This window comes from Pygocentrus nattereri, chromosome 7 (genome assembly GCF_015220715.1).
Source record: "Pygocentrus nattereri isolate fPygNat1 chromosome 7, fPygNat1.pri, whole genome shotgun sequence".
NCBI classification, from domain to species: Eukaryota; Metazoa; Chordata; class Actinopteri; order Characiformes; family Serrasalmidae; genus Pygocentrus; species Pygocentrus nattereri.
This window is the reverse complement of record NC_051217.1, coordinates 24,702,416-24,722,132: the sequence shown is the minus strand read 5'-3', so window position 1 is coordinate 24,722,132 and position 19,717 is coordinate 24,702,416. Positions and strand designations below refer to the sequence as shown.

At 39.3% G+C, this 19,717-nt stretch overlaps 1 protein-coding gene across 6 annotated transcripts in view; it reads left to right on the top strand.

The window, feature by feature from the left end:
• LOC108440598 (SH3 and multiple ankyrin repeat domains protein 2-like) overlaps nt 1–19,717 on the top strand; it is a 285,653-nt gene that overhangs the window by 115,732 nt on the left and 150,204 nt on the right. For all 6 annotated transcript variants that reach the window (XM_037540113.1, XM_037540117.1, XM_037540115.1 and 3 more), the window contains one exon: nt 7,903–7,969. In XM_037540113.1, the coding sequence (XP_037396010.1) occupies nt 7,903–7,969 (67 nt within the window). The remainder of the gene's footprint in view (nt 1–7,902; nt 7,970–19,717) is intronic.

Here is a 19,717-nt window from a genome sequence, read left to right as displayed (position 1 = left end):
TGTGTGTATCTGAGTATCTGAGGAGATGAATAAACTTCAGGTTAAACTGTGTTTGTAAATGATGGACTTCTTGCTTCAGAGAAACCTGGATTACATGTCGGATAGAACTGTACAACCAGAGGACATTCAGTCCTCAAGGATGAGACTCCTGACTAAACTGGCAGGAGTAAAGGTGGAGGCGTTTGCTTTAAATCAACAACAGATGGAGCGCCGGCATCCAAATGCTGCCTATCAAATCTGGAACCTCTGAAGGTCCAGCTCTGCTCTTTCCATCTGCCCTGGGAAATCTCATCCACCAACAGAGACGCTGTTTACAGCATTGGACTGAGTCCTACCACAACATGCTCTTTAAAATGAGACCATTTACACCCGACATCTGCTTCAGCTGTAACACCTCACGGCTCCACATCACTCTGTTGTAAAGTGTGTGAAACATCTCCCTTGTACATTGCACTAACTGGCCACTTTATTAGAAACACCTCCCTTGTACCTCCACTAACTGACCACTGTATTAGAAACACCTCCCTTGTACCTCCACTAAATGACCACTTCATTAGAAACACCTCCCTTGTACCTCCACTCACTGACCACTTTATTAGAAACACCTCCCTTGTACCTCCACTAACTGGCCACTTTATTAGAAACACATTCCTTGTACCTCCAATAACTGGCCACTTTATTAGGAGCACCTCCCTTGTACCTCCATTAACTGGCCACTTTATGAAAAACACCCCCTTGTACTACCACTTACTGGCCACTTTATTAGAAACACCTACCTTGTGCTTCCACTCACTGTTTATTTATAGAGGCCCCTTTCTGCTCTCATTCAAAGTGCTTTAGAGATGATACTATACAAAGTCATTTAAAAAGTAAAGTAAAGGATAGTAGAAAATGATTCATGTTCACTTAGATTGAAAGTTGCTTTTTTGAAAGATACAAGGTTTTGTTCAGAGACAGACAAAATACATTTGTTTTACATTACGTAATTGTTTGTTATTTACAGAATTGTTCATAATTCATTACGTACTGTGATATATAATGGATTTCCATTGATTATATTGTCTGTACGGTTTTGAGTCTGCACTTATATTTTCTTTTCATTTCGGTAAATGAAAGAAGAAAAGCAAAAATGTAAAGGATTTTTTGTGAGTTCAGACCATGCCTTCAGCATGGTGGTGGAAGTATGAGGGAGAATTGATTGAGGGAGGGGGAGAACTCTGAGAGCTTGGGCTGGAGTTCTGGGCAGCCTTTGCCTGCAGCTAGAAGGCTGGACTCCCTCACAGCTGTAGTAGGACTGGTGTAGGACTGAGGAGCAGATGGGGAGATGGGTGGCAGTGGGGATTGAGAAAACTTCGTCACCGGAACAGAAGGTGAGGATGTGAATTTATAGGGCGTTAGATTGGAATAAGGTGGAGTTTCAGCCACGCTCCTCCTCCAAACTTCAGTTAAAACATAACTATATTAAAGCATATGCAGCATGGGGGGCTCAGGAGGGCTTTTGGAGAAACGCTGAGGTTTTCATGCTGGTTGTTCTGGAAAAAATCCTGCTGCTGAATGAAACCGTGCGTTTGTTATTTTTAGTGTTTATTGAGCTGCATCCTCCTCCGTATCAGACTGCAAGAGGATGGGTGAAGCTGTAGAGTCTCTGAATCTACACCACACATTCTCATTGACTGGCTTAGCACTGTATGTGAATAGTACAGCTTCCTGAGTCAGACTGCACATATGAAATAAATCCTGTAAGCAAAATACATACAAGTGTTACAAATGCTCAGTTATGGATTATTAAACACTCTTATAAAAAAGGGTTCTTCAAGGGTTCCTCAATAAAGACAATGGCTTTCTATAGAACCATGAACATCATGAAATAAAGGTTGGTATAGTGTAGTGAGTATATAGCGGTTGGTATAGTGTAGTGGGTAACACCTCTGCCTTCTATACTGTAGACTGAGGTTCAGTCCCTGCCTGGGTAAACACCTACACTATACCAATAAGTGTCCTTGGGTAAGACTGCTAACACCACCTTTGCCTGCCTGTGTAAAATGATCACATTGTAAGTCGCTCTGGTTAAGAGAATGTGTAATTAAGTGACCCTTATTAGTCCCACAATGGGGAAATTTCACCTCTGCATTTAACCCATCCATGCAGTGAAACACCACATACACACTAGTAAGCACACACACACACTACGGGGCAGTGAGCACACTTCCCTGGAGCAGTGGGCAGCTGTATCCGCAGTGCCACAGGTCATGTAGACAGACACCTCAGTCATGTACTGTCGGCTCTGGGGCTCGAACCAGCGACCTTCTGGTCACAGGGCCGGTTCCATAACCTCCAGCCCAACCTGCCCCAACCGTGTTGTACATGGTTAAATTTAGAACCTTTTTGAAGGGTTCTCTGTAGCACACAAGAGGGTTTTTCTATTGTTATGATGTCAAGCTTGTGCTGTTATATAGAACCCTTTTCTAGAAGTTTCTATATAGCACATTCATGCACATTCTCCATCTGAAGAACCTTTCCATGATACAAAGAATCGTTTCATCAGGCAAAAGGTTCTTTTAGTGTTCAGGGTTTTATATAGAATCATTTTCTTTACTAAAGAATCTTTGAAGCACCATCTTTTTTAAGAGTGTACTGTTATGATGTCAAGCTTGTACACAGTAGACGAACCTTGTTGGTGCTATAAAGAACCATTTTCAAATGGGAGCCATATATAACTATATATAACACATTCTACATCAGTCTGAACAACCTTATGTATGTAAATGTATATAGAATCATTGTCTTTACTAAAGAACCCTTGAAGAACCATTTTTTTAGAGTGTACAGAACTGGTTCAAAGTCAGAGCTGAAACACATTTGGGACTTTTAGACTAAAATCTTTTGCTTGAGTGACTCTGGTGACGTTTTCGGTAGTTACTGATTCAGTAGTGACTGTTTCAGTAGTTACTGATACAGTAGTGAATGTTTCATAAGTTACTGATTCAGTAGTGACTGATTCAGTAGTGACTGTTTCAGTAGTTACTGTTTTGGTATTTACTGATTCAATAGTGACTTTGTTGGTAGTTACTGATTGAGTAGTGACTGATTCAGTAGTGACTGTTTCAGTAGTTACTGTTTCAGTATTTACTGATTCAATAGTTACTTTTTTGGTAGTTACTGATTCAGTAGTGACTGTTTCGGTAGTTACTGATACAGTAGTGAATGTTTCATAAGTTACTGATTCAGTAGTGACTGATTCAGTAGTGACTGTTTTGGTAGTTACTGAATCGGTAGTTACTGATTCAGTAGTGACTGATGCAGTAGTTATTGTTTCAGTAGTGACTGCTTCAGCAGTGACTGTTTCAGTAGTTACTGTTTCGGTATTTACTGATTCAGTAGTGACTGTTTTGGTAGTTGCTGAATCGGTAGTTACTGATTCAGTAGTGACTGTTTTGGTAGTGACTGATTCAGTAGTGGCTATTTCAGTAGTTACTGATTTGGTATTTACTGATTCAGTAGTGACTGGTTTGGTAGTTACTGATTTGGTAGTTACTGATTCAGTAGTTAGTGTTTCGGTAGTGACTTTCAGGAGTGACTGATTCGGTAGTGACTGTTTCTGTAGTGACTGTTTTCGTAGTGACTGATTAAGTAGTGATTATTTCGGTAGTGACTGTGTCGGTACCGACTGTTTTGGTAGTTACTGATTCAGTAGTGACTGTTTCGTTAGTGACTTTCAGGAGTGACTGACTAAGTAGTGACTGACTAGGTAGTGACTGTTTCAGTAGTTACTGACTCAGTAGTGACTGTTTCGGTAGTTACTGATACAGTAATGAATGTTTCATAAGTTACTGATTCAATAGTGACTGTTTTGGTAGTGACTGTTTCAGTAGTTACCAATTCAGTAATGACTGTTTCAGTGACAATTTTAGCTCATTTTGAGCTCAAAAACTCAGCAGTTCATGACCAGCGAACACAGTTTTGAAGAGCTGTTCACACAGAAAATCATCATATTTTCATTAAAACACTAAAACGTTGCTCAAGTGCAGAAGCAGTTTCTTGGTAGTGACCATTTTTATATTTTCAGACTTTGGGACACAGTTACTTCAAAACAATGGAATCTAACTGCTCACCATGTAGCCGTGAGGGACAGGGATACAGCCTCACTTCCTGCTCTAAAATGCAGGGGTATGGCTAAAATAAGACTCAACCCTGTGAACGTATAGAAAGGAGAATTACCACTTTGGGGTTTATTAAATGCTAGAGGGCGCTCCCGAGCAAGTCCATAATGAATGGGTTAAAATGGAGCATTTGAGCAAAATCAGAGTTTATAACTGCTTAAACATTTTTAAAGATAAGATAAGATAAGATAAGATAAGATAAGATAAGATAAGATAAGATAAGATAAGATAAGATGCTTTTATTGTCATTGCACAGTGTACAACAAAATTGAGCAGCAATCCAACGGCACTTCCTACATACAAAGCAATTTAAACATAAGGCTAAAATATCTATGCATAAGGCTAAAATATATAAAGTGCAGATTTAAGGGGGAAAAATCTTAAATATAAAGAAAAAATATAAAGAAAAATCTGAACAATAAATAGCATAAAAGATTTTAACACGGCTGTTGTATTTTTAAGAGCCTTTAAACTCCAGCTGTAGGTACCAGTGAGCTGCTCTGTTCGCCAACCAATCAGCACTGAGTAGCAGTGGCCTGCTGCCAAAAACCTGTTTTCTGTAAAAGGAAACATACAGGTGAGTTTTCTTTTCTTTTTTTAGTAAAATACATCCTTCTTCTTTCTAAAATTAAAGGAAAGTTCTGGGCAAGTGATTAGAAACTATTTTCATTTTTTGTTTTTAGCCATGCAGCTGCATTCACTCCCATTCATTGAGGGCTCTCTCATGGGCACCCTCTGCTGTTTTACAGGCTTGTTTTGATATAATGGGGCAGTAGGAAGTGGCCAGGCTCCTCATAAACCAGCTCTGGCTCCAATTACAGACTGAAGCTCTGTGTTTTGGGAGTGACGTGAAAACGTGGGACAGCTTTTTTTTTTTTATTAAACTCATGATAAATCAAAATAATATAAATTAAAATAAAATCTTTCCACTTTAAAAAACATGGAAGTAAAATCAAAAAAGTGTAATTACCATTTTCCCAGGTGTAAATATAGGGTTAGGGTATCTACTTCTCAGTAGATGGGTTAAATGCAGAGGTGAAATTTCCCTGTTGTGGGACTAATAAGTGTCACTTAATAACACATTCTCTTAACCAGAGCAACTTACAATGTGATCATTTTACACAGGCAGGCAAAGGTGGTGTTAGGAGTCTTGCCCAAGGACTCTTATTGGTATAGTGTAGGTGTTTACCCAGGCAGGGATTGAACCTCAGTCTACAGTATAGAAGGAAGAGGTTCTTCATTAGTGAGAGATTAAGCAATGGATAAGTTGTTTTTATGTGCTGTGCACTTTACCTCTCAGCTGAGAGTTTGCATGATGTATCGCTTTGGGACTGAGCAGTTGTTGCTCCTAGACGCTTCCATTTGCCAATAATAGCACATACTGTTGACTGGAGCACATCTAGCAGGACAGAAATGTCACAAACTGGCTTGAGGCAGAGGCAGCATCCTATGACAGAGCCATGTTTAAAGTCTCTGAGCTCTTCACTTCGACCCTCTACTGCCAGTGTTTGTTTATGGAAACTGCAAGGCTATGTACTTGATTTTATACACCTGTTATTAATGAGTGTGGCTGAAACACCTGAACTCCATAATTAGGAGGGGTGTCCCAATACTTTTGGCCATGTTGTCTGTATGTCTATGTGTATGTGTGGTTCAGTGGTCTCAGCTGAGTTGTGATTAGAGGCTGCAGATTGTTCAAGTCAAATCTGAGCTATAGAGTTCAAGTCATGTCCAGATTAAATGCACATGGTCAGTACATTAATCCACTCGGACTTTACTGTCAAGTGACCTATGTATATCGACTGTTTCCATCAGATGGAATTATTTAAGTTATTCCAGAAGTAAAAACAGCTTCTAAGGTCTTTCTGCTACCAGATTGATTTAATCATCATTGAACATATTTTAAATTGAATAATCTGTTCTAATTGAATGTAAGTAAACATTGTTGGCAGGCTTGAAAATATTAATCTGACAAGTGGAGGAGACCAAGATTGCAGCACTGTAAAGACAAAACTATCACTCTTTAAAAAGATGGTTCTTCAAGGGTTCTTTAGTGAAGACAGTGGTTCTGTATAGAACCATGAACACTCAAATAACCATTTGCATGATTAAATGGTTTTCTGCATGATGAAATAGTTTTTTTCAGATTGATAGAGAATGTGTTGTACTGCATATGGTTCCATATAGCTCATATAGCTATTCCATACAAGCTCTACATCATAATAATAGAAGAACAGTTTTTGGTGCTATATAGAACCATATTCAGAAAGATTCAATAAAGTACTGTAGTGAACACATTCTCCATCAATCTGAAGAAAAAATTCACCATGAAATAAACATTTAAGCGTGGAAATGGCTCTTTATGTTTTCATGGTTCTGTATAGAACCGTTGGTTTACTAAAGAACCCTTGAAGAACCATATTGTTGAAGAGTGTAGTATGTGAATCAGCCCTAAATGCCCCCAGTCTGGAAATGTTTTACAGCAGAATTTTTGTCGTCTGTACTAAAGAACCTTCGAAGAACTGTCTTTTTTAAAAAGTGATTTTATGTTTGCTGTGCTGTAGGATGGCTGGTAGCTCCTGATGTTGGTCTTCTCCACTTATCAGGCCACTGTCTTTGCTAAAGAACCCTTGAAGAACCATCTTTCTTAAGAGTAAAATTGAAGAAAACGGAAATATTAAAACACCGGAACAGTACTTTAACTGGAGCAATGGTGTCACATGTTGTCGCTGCCCAAAGTAAAACAAGTATCTGCAAAATACTAAATTTACAGAAGAGGGTAAAAACTTTAAATGTGAGTCAGTGTAAGGACATTTTATTTTAAGTGATTTTGGAGCAATTTTATTGGTCCATTCACTGTGATATTATCACACAATGTGAAGGACAGCTGTCGTGTTCGAATGATGCTGAAAAATAAAAACCTACAAAAATGGAGATACATGTTTATTTTGGACAGCGATGATAAGTTCTTACACATAACTGATATAGGTTATTATATTTTTTTGCCTATTATATTACACTGCAAAAAAAGTGTCTTCTTAAGTAATATCTTAAATCTACTCAACAAATCTAATATTTCTCCTGTTGAGTAAGCTGTTATAAGCTTCATTTAAGATGATCTTATTTTTAGACATTTTTTTTCTTGTTTTAAATCATTCAGTCGATTTATCTCACTGTAGTGGCAGATAATTTTGCTTGTTTTATGAAAAGTGTTTAAAACCAACCAAAATATCTTCCACGACAGTGAGACTTTTACATGACCTAAAACAAGTAAAAATGTTTGGAAATAATTTAAATAATCTTAGATTAAGCTTACAGCAATCGCAACAGGAGAAATATTAGATTTATTGAGTAATATTAAGATTACCATTTTTTCAGTGTACTGTAACAGGCAATAAAATGTAATACAGTTTAATTAAAAATGTCTAGAAATAAGCTAGATTATCTTATAATAAGTTGACAACCATCTCAAAATAAGAAACATTAGATAGATCGAGAAGATCTAAGATCATTTCAAATGACAAGATAATGTTTTCTGCAGTGTGACACAAAAATTCTTAGTCTGATCTGCATGATATGCATATTTTAGCAAATTGTGGCAATAATCAGAGCTTTTTAGCCAAAGCTCAGGGTCAGGTGTGCGTGTCCACTCCAAAGCTGATCTGCTTCAACTTCTAACGACAGCATGTTGTGGAAAAGCCCCTCAAAAATATATGATCCTGTTCTTCACTTTGTGCTGCAGGTGGCCATCATCGCTGGGAACTTTGAGCTCGCTGAGCTGATCAAGAACCACAAAGAGAGCGACATAGGTGAGTCATTTCCTCTGAGCTGGTTCCTTAGAGGTCTTAATGATAACAAGGAACATTGGGCCTCATTCACCAACTGTTCATAAGAAGAAATTTCTTCTTAAAACCCACTCACGCAGTTTTCTCAAAGATTCAGTCTCAACAATGTTCTCTCATGTGGGGTTTGTTCTCAGGTAACAAAAGAATCGACACACACTCAAGAGTGAGAACAGTTCTGACATACACTTTTCTTAGAACCTTTCGCAAGAACATACTTAAAAACAAACTTAGGGAGATATTGGACAAATGAGGCCCAGTGCTATTGAATTGTCAATTATAATGGCCAATATTTGTAAATATTGGATCATACTTTTTACAGTATAAGTTGGATATGTTTGGTCTTGCTTTCAATATAATTATATTTTTAGAGAAAGTGCTTTGTTTTTTTTTTTCTTCTAGATTTTATGGTACTATTGTATGATTGCACATTGTTGCCCTATGGCAAAAATTTACCAAATACCCCACTTTTAAATAATTTAAATAACAAGAACATATTAAGACAATTCGTATCACGTTTAAGTAATAATTCATGCAACAGAGGGTTAATAAAGCCTCTGCTTGTTTCAGCACTGTTAAGACCCTGCCGTCTTTGGGTCTGTGATGTAGTGTGGCTTAATGTTCGCTGTGCATGGTGTCTAGTAATCTGGGTGCTTCCTGTGATTGGGTAGCTGCCTTAAAGAGCTCTGAGCTGACAAAAGCTCATTTAATATCAATAGAGCCCCTCAGCTGCAGTCAAAGCCCTATTGGAGCTGAATTAGTTTACCAGAGCAGCTCCAGTAATGTAGTAAGTGTGTGATTTGACTGGGTGATTCGTACGAGATAAAGGATCTCTGTAATTTCCCTAAATTACCCCACACAGCCTGGATCCAAGTATCATCATTACGTCAGCTTTATTCGACGGGAGCCACACTGAACAACAACAACACATTGTGACAACACGCTTAAAGTGGGTTTATTTATTTATTATTAAATCAAATGGCTATGAATTCACTGCCTGATGACTGAGACGCTGTTTTATGATAGTTTTGACACAATTTCAGCCTTAAACTCCATTCATGGTGGAGGGATACATGTGAGGCAAAATAGTCCCCAAAGAAAACTTATTAATCCAGATTTTCCACTATTTTCCATCACCAACATTCCATATAAACTCAGAAGACTTGTCTAGGTTCTCTGGTGGTACTGCATGGTAAATAAAATGTCTATATCTGTGTTGTAGTCATGGCGACACCTGGTTCCTATCACCACCACTGTAAAGACATCTGAAACATTTCACACCAAACCCTCTGAATCTCTCTGATTACACCTCACACACTGAGTTATGGAGAAAAAAAATGTTGGAGTTTCCCTTTAAGATAATTAAAGTAGTAAAGGCAGAGATTCATTTCTGTGGTTAATGTGTGTGTGTGTGTGTGCGTGTGTGCGTGTGTGTGTGTGCGTGTGCTCAGTGTGGAGGATCTGAGCTTTGATTAGATTTAGATTTCATTGTTCTCTGCCCCTCTGACCCCCCCACTGGATTACAGTCCTTATTCAGCTCAGCATATACACCATCCACAGAGAGTGCGAGACTGAGAGAGGGAGAGAGGAACAGAGAGAGATAAACATGCGTAGTATTTGCATTTGGCTCATTATTATTATTCTAATTATTATGTTTTATTATAAATATATAAATAGTAATAAGAAGAAGAAGAAGAAGAAGAAAAAGTAATTTCTTACTGAGACAAAGAAAAAATATTCAGCTGTCTGTACTAGAATGAAAACAAACAAAACAAACAAACAAATAAATAAAGGGCAAATAAACAAACAATAAGTAAAAGAGTGAAAACCACTCCGTATTTCTTTATGTTGGAAATGTTACCTTATGCAATTGGCTGTACATCTTGTGAAGTATGATTTTTATACCTTTTGTGCATATTATGATATCTTTTAAAATAAATCTGGATTAGAGAGGCTGTAAATATACAAACAAGTAAGTAAATGAAGGCAAAATAAATAAATAAATAAATATGTAAATAAAGGAGAGGCGATCATTCAGTGTTAGAAACCTTAAACAATGCTAATGGCTGAAAAAACGAAGACTCAGCCGGATTAAAGAGGCTGCGCAGACAAAACGAAACAAATATATAAATATACAAATAAAGTCCAGAGAAAAGAAATAAATAAAGGAGAGGTAATCCGTGATTGTTTCCCTGAGCAGCCCCACAGCTGTCCTGCAGGCTGAATGAGGAAAAGCCACTAGCAGTGTTTGGCAGGATTAGCATCTGGCCAGGCCGGCACCATGAGATCCGGTTCGTCCAGCAGCTCCAGCATAGCTGCCCTGGTCAGTTTTCCAGTCCCCAGGACCCCTCTGTGTGTTGGATTACCCCCCTGTCTCCTCAGTTAAGCCACGGATTTTGGAATTCTGTGATGGGAATTTCAGTTGATTGGAGTTTTTTTGGCCATGGGTTCCGCCTGCTGCACACCGGAGAAAGGTGCGGTCAATTCTGTCCACTGCATGCTAGTGCAGATCTGTGGAGAGTGTGTGTGTGTGTGTGTGTGCGTGTGTGTGTGTGTGTGTGTGTGTGTGTGTGTGTGTGTGTGTGTGTGTGTGTGTGAACGCACGCTTGACCTCATTAGACACTTCGAGTGTAAATCTTTGACCTCACAATGATTCGGTTCTACTATAATTATGATTCTTTAGGGATGATTCAGTGAATATGATTCAATTTGATTCAGTTCAGTTTGATTAAATTCAGATAGATTCAGTTTATTTCAGTCATTTTGGTACACTTTATTATTGTATTATTAAAATGCAGCACATACAAACATGTTACTACAGGACAGTCACAGTGGCGAGAAAAATCACTTTGATTTACTTTCAGACTCATGTAAGAATTTTATTTTGGCCCAAAACTTTGAATTCTATTATGATTAATTATAATCATTGATGAAATATTGCAAAATGAATGCAGCTAATTGACAAATTACAGATTCATTTTACTCCCTATAACACAGTAATTATATTTCACTCCTATTTCACAAGTTAGATGTCACATTATGTTACATATACAGTTGTATGCAAAATGAACACCCCCCCCCCACACACACCACCGCCGATTTACCTTGATTTTCTGAGTGTAAGTAAGTTAAAGCATTCTCTACAGAGAACACACTTAAGTGTGCCAATGTTATGCACAGTTTTAACATTATGGGGTGCCATAACTTTTGCATAGGCCACAATGTGTTAAACTCAGAAAATAAGCAGTAATCATGTATTAAATATCAACAACACAAGTTGACGCCCAAACTTTTACATACGAGTAACACATATACGACATGTACAATTATTATTACACATACACTATGTTTCCAAAAGTCTTCACTCACCCATCCAAATCATTGAATTCAGGTGGTCCAATCACTTCTATGGCCACAGGTGTATAAACCCAAGCCCCTAGGCCTGCAGACTGCTTCTACAGACATTAGTGAAAGAATGGGTCGCTCTCAGGAGCTCAGTGAATTCCAGTGTGGTACCGTGATTGGACGCCACCTGTGCAACAAGTCCAGTTGTGAAATTTCCTCACTACTAAATATTCCACAGTCAACTGTCAGTGGGATTATAACAAAGTGGAGAAGAAGTGGTCAAGAAGTGGTCGGCCACGTGAAATTACAGTGCGGGGTCAGCGGATGCTGAGGCACATAGTGCGCAGAGGTCGCCGACTTTCTGCAGAGTCAATCACTACAGACCTCCAAACTTTATGTAGCCTTCAGATCAGCTCAAGAACAGCGTAGAGAGCTTCATGGAATGGGTTTCCATGGCCGAGCAGCTGCATCCAAGCCTTACATCACCAAGCACAATGCAAAGTGGCGAATGTAGTGATGTAAAGCGCCGCCACTGGACTCTAGAGCAGTGAAGACGTGTTCTCTGGAGTGACCAATCACGCTTCTCCGTCTGGAAATCTGATGGACGAGTCTGGGTTTGGCGGTTGCCAGGAGAACGGTACTTCTCTGACTGCATTGTGCCGAGTGTAAAGTTTGGTGGAGGGGGGATCATGGTGTGAGGTTGTTTTTCAGGAGTTGGGCTCAGCCCCTTAGTTCCAGTGAAAGGAACTCTTAATGCTTCAGCACCAAAAGATTTTGGACAATTTCGTGCTCCCAACTTTGTGGGAACAGTTTGGGGACGGCCCCTTCCTTTCCATGACTGTGCACCAGCGCACAAAGTAGGTCCATAAAGACATGGATGTGCCAGTCTGGTGTGGAAGAACTTGACTCGCCTGCACAGAGTCCTGACGTCAATCCGATAGAACCCCTTTGGGATGAATTAGAGCGGAGACTGCGAGCCAGGCCTTCTCGTCCAACCTCAGTGTCTGACCACACAAATGCATTTCTGGAAGAACAGTCAAAAATTCCCATGAACACACCCCTAACCCTTGTGGAAAGCAAAGGGTGGGCCGACATCATATTAAACCCTATGGATTAAGAATGGGATGTCACTCAAGTTCATATGCCTGTGAAGGCAGACGAGCGAATACTTTTGGCAATATAGCGTAGATTTATAGGATGAATTATTATAATATATAGATACACTCCTATAAAAGGTGCACCTTCAGGGGTTCTTTAATAAAGACCGTGGTTCTATGTACTCAAAGACCCCTTTCTACTGTTTAAATGGTTTATTACATGGTTAAGTGGTTCTTCAGATGGATAAAGAATGTGTTGTATATGTATAAAACCTTTTTGAAAATGGCTCTGTATAGCGCCAGAAAGGATTCTTCTTTTATTACAAGCTTGACAATTTAATAATAGCAGAGCCTTATTCTTTTCAAAAAGGTTCGGTATACAACCACTTTCATCTCTTATTAGAGTGAACTTATATATGTAGTACATATCCATCCATTTTCTCCTTCAGGGTTGCAGGAGGGGGGGGTTGGGGGCGGTGTTGGGTGCTAGAGCCTATCCCAGGGTTTATCGAGCAGAAGGCAGGATACACCCTGGACAGGTCACCAGTCCATCGCAGGGTAGACAGACAGACACAGACAGTCACTCACACCCAGGGGCAATTTAGCATGTCCAATCAGCCTGGCTGCATGTCTTTGGAAGGAAACCGAAGAACCCGGAGGAAACACAGGGAGAGCATGCAAACTCCACACAGAGAGGAAACCGGTCATCTGGCCGGGGAATCGAACCCAGGCCCTCCTTGCTGTGAGGCGACAGTGCTACCCACCGCACCATCGTGCCACATACATATATTATCTATATGTGAACTCAATATATAATGAGTTACATATACGCAAGTATTTCTGTGTATTAATTATGTGCCCCATATGTGTTATTATTTATCTTATTTTCGGAAAAATTTAATTGGTGTAAATACTATTTATTATACTGTATAATAATATTGACATTAACGATGTCCGTGCAGTGACTGCCTTTGAAGAATGCACTGGGCAGTTAACATCAGCTTTAGCTTGAGAGTTTAAAGCCAACAGTCAAAATTATCGTATACAATCAAACTACAGGGCAACCTTTATGTCATATTAAAGGTTCTAATGGTCAATGTCATGCGCTTGAGGTAGCTCAGCACTTATTGGCTTGATTTCAGTCACTGAGAAGTACAAATAAGTGTCTCCTTGGGCCAAAACTCCTCTTCCACAATATTATTTATATATACTCTTTAAAAATATGGTTCTTCAGGGGTTCTTTAGAAAAGACAATGGTTCTATATCGAGCCATGAATGCCCAAAGAGGCATTGGCATTGTTAAATGACTCTCTGCATGGTGAAATGTTTCTTCAGATTGATGGAGAATGTGTTGCATATGGTTCTATATAGAACCGTTTTGAGAATAGTTCTATAGAGCACCAAAAAAAAGTTCTGCTATTCTTGCGATGGCAAGCTTGTAGCAAGAACCCTTTTTTGTGCTATATAGAACCATATAAAACACATTCTCCATTAATCTGAAAAACGATTTCACCAAAGTTTTAGCATGAAGAGGGTTCTTTGAGCGTTCATGGTTCTATACATCTTTACTGAAGAACCCTTTAAATTAGCAGGAAAAGCCAATATGATCTTTCCAGATACAGTCTGTAAGGTTCTAATGTCAGATTGATTTCTGAAAATAACAGAAATGCTCTTGAGACAATTACATTAGAGCTCCTAAGTGAAAACTAACCAACCAGAAGAACTCCAGTTAGGAAATCTTAACCTACACCAAGTCGACAAACACCTGTCATGTCTGTTGCCTAGCAACCAACCATACACACAAACACAGCTGAAACGTAAAGATGCAGTCAAAGTAATCAATTAGTTATCCAGACAGCTGCTGTTTCTGATGTAAGAAACAGTCAAAACAAAACTAAAGTGTGATAAACTGTAAGGTGTTAATGCTGTGAGAGCACCCCATGCTGTTTATCAGAGTGCTCCCTGCTGTTGATCAGAGTTGCCGCTCTCCAGTTTCAGTCTCCATTTCCCAAACAACTTAAGCCAAGTGCGCTAACGTTACTCTTCCTAATAAACAGACACACGTTCAGTTCTGTGCCCTCATTATTCACCACCATCACTGTAATTTTTCCATCATCAACATTAACACAGGAAGGTGATCAGAGGGGCAGTGGAGTTCGAGTCGGCAGCATCTGAGATTTTTAAAATGCAGAGTTAGAAAAGAAAAACATCTCCCAGTGAAAGCCGCATTTTACAGTAGAAATAAATGGTGCTCATTATGCTGGTAGTGAACTACGCTGCCTGACTCAGCTGCCTAAAAACCATAGAAATGGACCTTAAACAGAAGTTAGGACCCTGTTGGGGTTCATCCTAAAGTTAGGACAGGATTTAGGAAGTTTAGTCTAGTTAGGATGTTTGTGTGGTGCTGTTTTCTAATCTAGAGTTAATGATGAGAAATTTTCTGGGATGGCTACAGTCCAGAATTCTGTCTGTACTTAAGAAAATTCTGTAATACAGCCCCTGGTCACTAAATGAGAAGACAAAGATGTTTTATGTGTCCCCTTTTCTCAAGTACGAAGGCCATTAGCGTGTCTTTAGTGAAGGAGCCCTGTGTAGGGTTGGTTGTCACACTCATGATAGAGGTCATTGTCAATTTAGGGTAACTTAACTGCTCTTAACTGTGCTTTTTTGTACATAAAATGTTCATTTCTTATAATTTTGTGGAGTCTAACCTCAAAAATATTAATTGGAAATAGAAAATATGAGTAAATGATCTTGAATTTATTGAAATAGCTAATAAATTTGATTGCTGTACTTATTAAATGCTCTGTAAACATTCCTTGCTTCAATCCACTCCTCTTTAAATGACATTCTAGGTTCAATACAAGATATAATGACTGTGACAACCAACCCCCCTGCTGTTTGACACTGTAGTTTGTTGTCACAAATGCAAAACACCTAATTTTACACCATAGTAATGAAATAACTCCATGAATCTGCACTCATTTTGTGCTGGACATTCTGATATTTATGTCTGTTTATTTGTGGAATAAGAGAAAGTGAGTGAAAAGTGTGACAACCAACCCCCTAAACATTCCCCTGCTCTCATCTCATGCTCGGTTTTGAATGATCTGTGGAAAGAAGATTTGAGCCAATAGAGCAGATTAGAGTTTGCTGACCTTACAAACATAAAAATCCTTTTTTTCTTAAGACTCAAAATGCAAAACTCTACCAATTCTGACGCATTCATTTGCATAATCTCATATCTGAGAGTATGACATGAAGTGTGAGATGAAGATCATTAATGACTTGATAAGATGACTAAAGGCTCAATAATGTTTGTGTTTGCATCTTTAGTAGAAGGTCATGAGCTGTTTCAACATGAATTATAGCACAATATGAATAATGAAGTATATGAATTATAGATGTGAATGGAAACTTGATTTTTTCCGTCCGGGACTGGAAGGACGCCATCATACATGCAGCCTATAGATTCACTGCCATACACACTGAGTCTGCCCCCACAGCACACACACTTTTGATGACCTACATACAGCATGTAGCGGGAAAAAGCACTACAGTGAGGAATTCTGCATGGAAAATGGCAGCTGCTCACAGTCCCATAAGATACAGTAGGTTAAAAAATTAAAACAAGCAGCATGCAGGAAGGATTGGGAATCTGTATTCAGTCCAAGTTACATTTTATAAACACCTGAGTAGACTGATAAATCAATGTGATCAGTTATTAATCTCAGCGTTACTGAGCTCTGCTAAAGCCTGAGTAGACTGATAAATCAATGTGATCAGTTATTAATCTCAGCGTTACTGAGCTCTGCTAAAGCCTGAGTAGACTGATAAATCAATGTGATCGGTTATTAATCTCAGCAGGACTGAGCTCTGCTAAAGCCTGAGTAGACTGATAAATCAATGTGATCAGTTATTAATCTCAGCGTGACTGAGCTCTGCTAAAGCCTGAGTAGACTAATAAATAAATGTGATCAGTTATTAATCTCAGCAGGACTGAGCTCTCCTACAGCCTCTGGTCGCTGCTGGTGTTTTCCATTCCTAACCACTAACCCAGACCTGATGAGACTACTACTCTCACAATCAGTGATGTATCTAGAACTTCCAGAAGGACAAGTGATTTTTTTTTTTACTCGTAAAAAATTGGTTCCACTTATTGTAAATCTAATTGTTATTGGTTGATTGCTGTCACTTTGTTATTATTTTGGTGGTTAATTTAATGTGTAAAGACTTCAGTTCAGCCCTTGAAGTCCTGACCCAAGGGTCAGCAACATGCTTTAGAGCCACATGTAGTGACTCCACAGCAGAATTAGGTTTGTAGATAAAAAATAAAATGATCCTCCTTTACAGTAAAATAAAGCTCTGCTGATCGTTCAACACAGTTTAACAGTAAATGGTCTTACACGCTGGAGTTAATGTAGAACTGCTAATTCACCCTTTAACCCTGAAGATCAGCTCAGACTGCTGGTCACCATCGCAACACAGACACAATAAAACAACAATAGTCTAGAAACAATAGTCTCGCCTAGCTAGTAGCTACGAAACGACAAAGAGAGAGATTTAAGATGAACATCGATAATTTGGAGACGAATGGACTTATGTGTTTATAATCACTCCAGCTGGTTTCCTGATACATTTAATCTGCAACCAGAATCTGACAAAGTCAAAGTTGTGAAGCTGAAGTTGCTTCTCATTCGCCAGCTTCTCGTTTGAATTTTCCTGTTCCACCTTAAATGGTGCAGCAGTTTCATTCTGGCACCTCAGGCACCATTTCAGCTGGAACAGGAAAAATCGAATGAGAAGCTATTGACTGAGAAGCGACTTCAGCCTCGTAAAAAAGTCAAACATTGAGAGACATTTAACAAGAAACTGTTCTACTTCTGAGGAAAATTTTTCTGCTGGAGATGCGAGAAAAGCACCTATGGCTACATATAACCTGTACATTAATGACATATTTAGAGCCAAGATGGTAAAACATTACTTCAATAAAATGGTCATAAGATGTTGTGGCTCTCAAGGTGGTTTGATTTTTGTTGAAAGGACAAAATGACTCTTCTTACCATTTGGGTTGCGACCCCTGGGCTAACCAATGGGAGCTTAGATATTATGGATAAAATAAATTCCTGATTGACCAGTTTTCTGCCCTTTTTTACCCTTTTGTTTCCATCCAAATTGTAACAAACAAGGGAAGGACTGTAACACTCAGAGTTTAAATACAAACATGCTTCTGTTTAATACAAATTAAATACAAATTTTACAGTTGTGTTTTTTTTTCAGTTCCTAGAACTCATTAGGCCGTCTGAAGGCCTAGAAGGCCCCGAAGGTTCCCAAGTGGTTGGAACGCTATAGCTTTCATTCAGTTGAGGCAGGCTTGAGTTGGTGCGCAGCTCATGTTAGCCATCCTCTAGTCCTTCATCAACAGTCAGGGGTCCTCTGGACAGAAACTGAGCAATGGTGAATCGGGTAGAGGGGGATGAGAAGCTGTGCACCAACAGATGGACTGCAGTCTGTAACTGTCCACCCATATAGTGGAACTTTGAGGGGGTGGAGCTAAGTGGACAGAGTTGAATTCTGCATGTAGTTGTTTTTCTCTCTCTCCTCTGCTAAGCCTCTTTAAAGATGATTGACAACACTGTGTATTAAAGAAAGTGTGGTGAACGAGTGCTAATCTGGGAGAAGCTCAACTCAAGACAATCAGCACCCTGCACTTCCACAGCCAAGCTCCTTAAGTCTGAATTATACTTCTGCGTCTGTGAATCTGTGTGTAGTGTGCAATTGTCTGCCAACACTCAAACAGCTGGGCTTCGGGCAGTATTGTTAGAGAGTCGGACAGATTTCATCGCTCAGTGTAGCCAAGAAACAGAACCTGAGTCTAGAACCAAAACCTGATTAAGATTTTTTTTTAATGTATGAACAGCTTCTTCTTCTTCTTTCGGCTGCTCCCTTTAGGGGTCGCCACAGCGGATCATCTGCCTCCATCTTGCCCTATCCACTGCCTCCTCTACTTTTACACCAACCATCTCCATGTCCACCTTCACTACATCCATAAACCTTCTCTGAGGTCTACCTCTTCTCCTTCTACCTGGCAGCTCTAGCTCCATGTCCAAACCATCTCAACCAAAATGGAGAAATGAAACTTGTTAGAATTTAGAACCATACATGCACACTAGTGAACACACACTCGGGGGCAGTGAGCACACTTGCCCGGGGTGGTGGGCAGCCCTGTTCACGGCGAGTGTGAGTCTATTATATGGTTAAGGAAACATTTAAGAACATAATATTTTTGAGAATGCCACTTGTTCTTAGTTTGAGAATGCCACTTGTAAAATAGTTAAGACAAGAAAATTCTTTAGTTATTTGAAAAAAAGCAATTTTTCATAACTTTTTTTTACAGCTGCAGCTTTCTTCATTTCAAACAGTCCCTCACAAATGACATAGTAAACACACAACATGTAAACACTTTAATAAATGTTGTTTGCTCACCTATAAAACAAAAATCCAGTTCCCTTCCACTTTTGTAAATCACATTCCAACAAAATATATTCCTTAAGTGATTTTAAAGAAAAACTAGAAAAGTGCTTTTTCTGAAGAAAAGCACAGCTTAAGCTTGCTAAGATGTTACTAGGTGGTTGCTATGGTATCCCAGATGGTTGATAGTGTGTTGTTAGGAGGTTGCTATGGTATCCGTGGTGGTTGATAGGGTGTTGCTAGGTGGTTGCTATGGTATCCCAGATTGTTACTAGGGTGTTGCTATGCAGTTGATGTGGTATCCCAGGTAGCTGGTAGTGTGTTGCTATGCAGTTTATTTGGTATCTCAGGTCGTTATTAGGATGTCGCTAGGCAGTTGCTATGGTATCACAGTTGGTTGACCATGTGTTGTTAGGAGGTTGCTATGGTATTCCTGCTGGTTGATATGGTGCTCCTTTGTGGTTGCTATGGTATCCCAGATTGTTACTAGGATGTTACTATGCAGTTGATATGGTATCCCAGAAGGCTGATAGTGTGTTGCTAGGTGGTTGATATGGTATCCCAGATGGTTGCTAGTGTGTTGCTAGGCAGTAGCTGTGGTATCGCAGGTGGTTGATAAGGTGTTGCTGGTGGTTGCTATGGTATCCCAGATGGTTGCTAGGGTGTTGCTAGGCAGTAGCTAATGTATTGCAGGTGGTTGATAAGGTGTTGCTGGTGGTTGCTATGGTATCCTATAAGCTTTATAGGATGTTACTGATGAACATCTATCATATTAATGTAAGTTGAGTGCACAAACATTTGC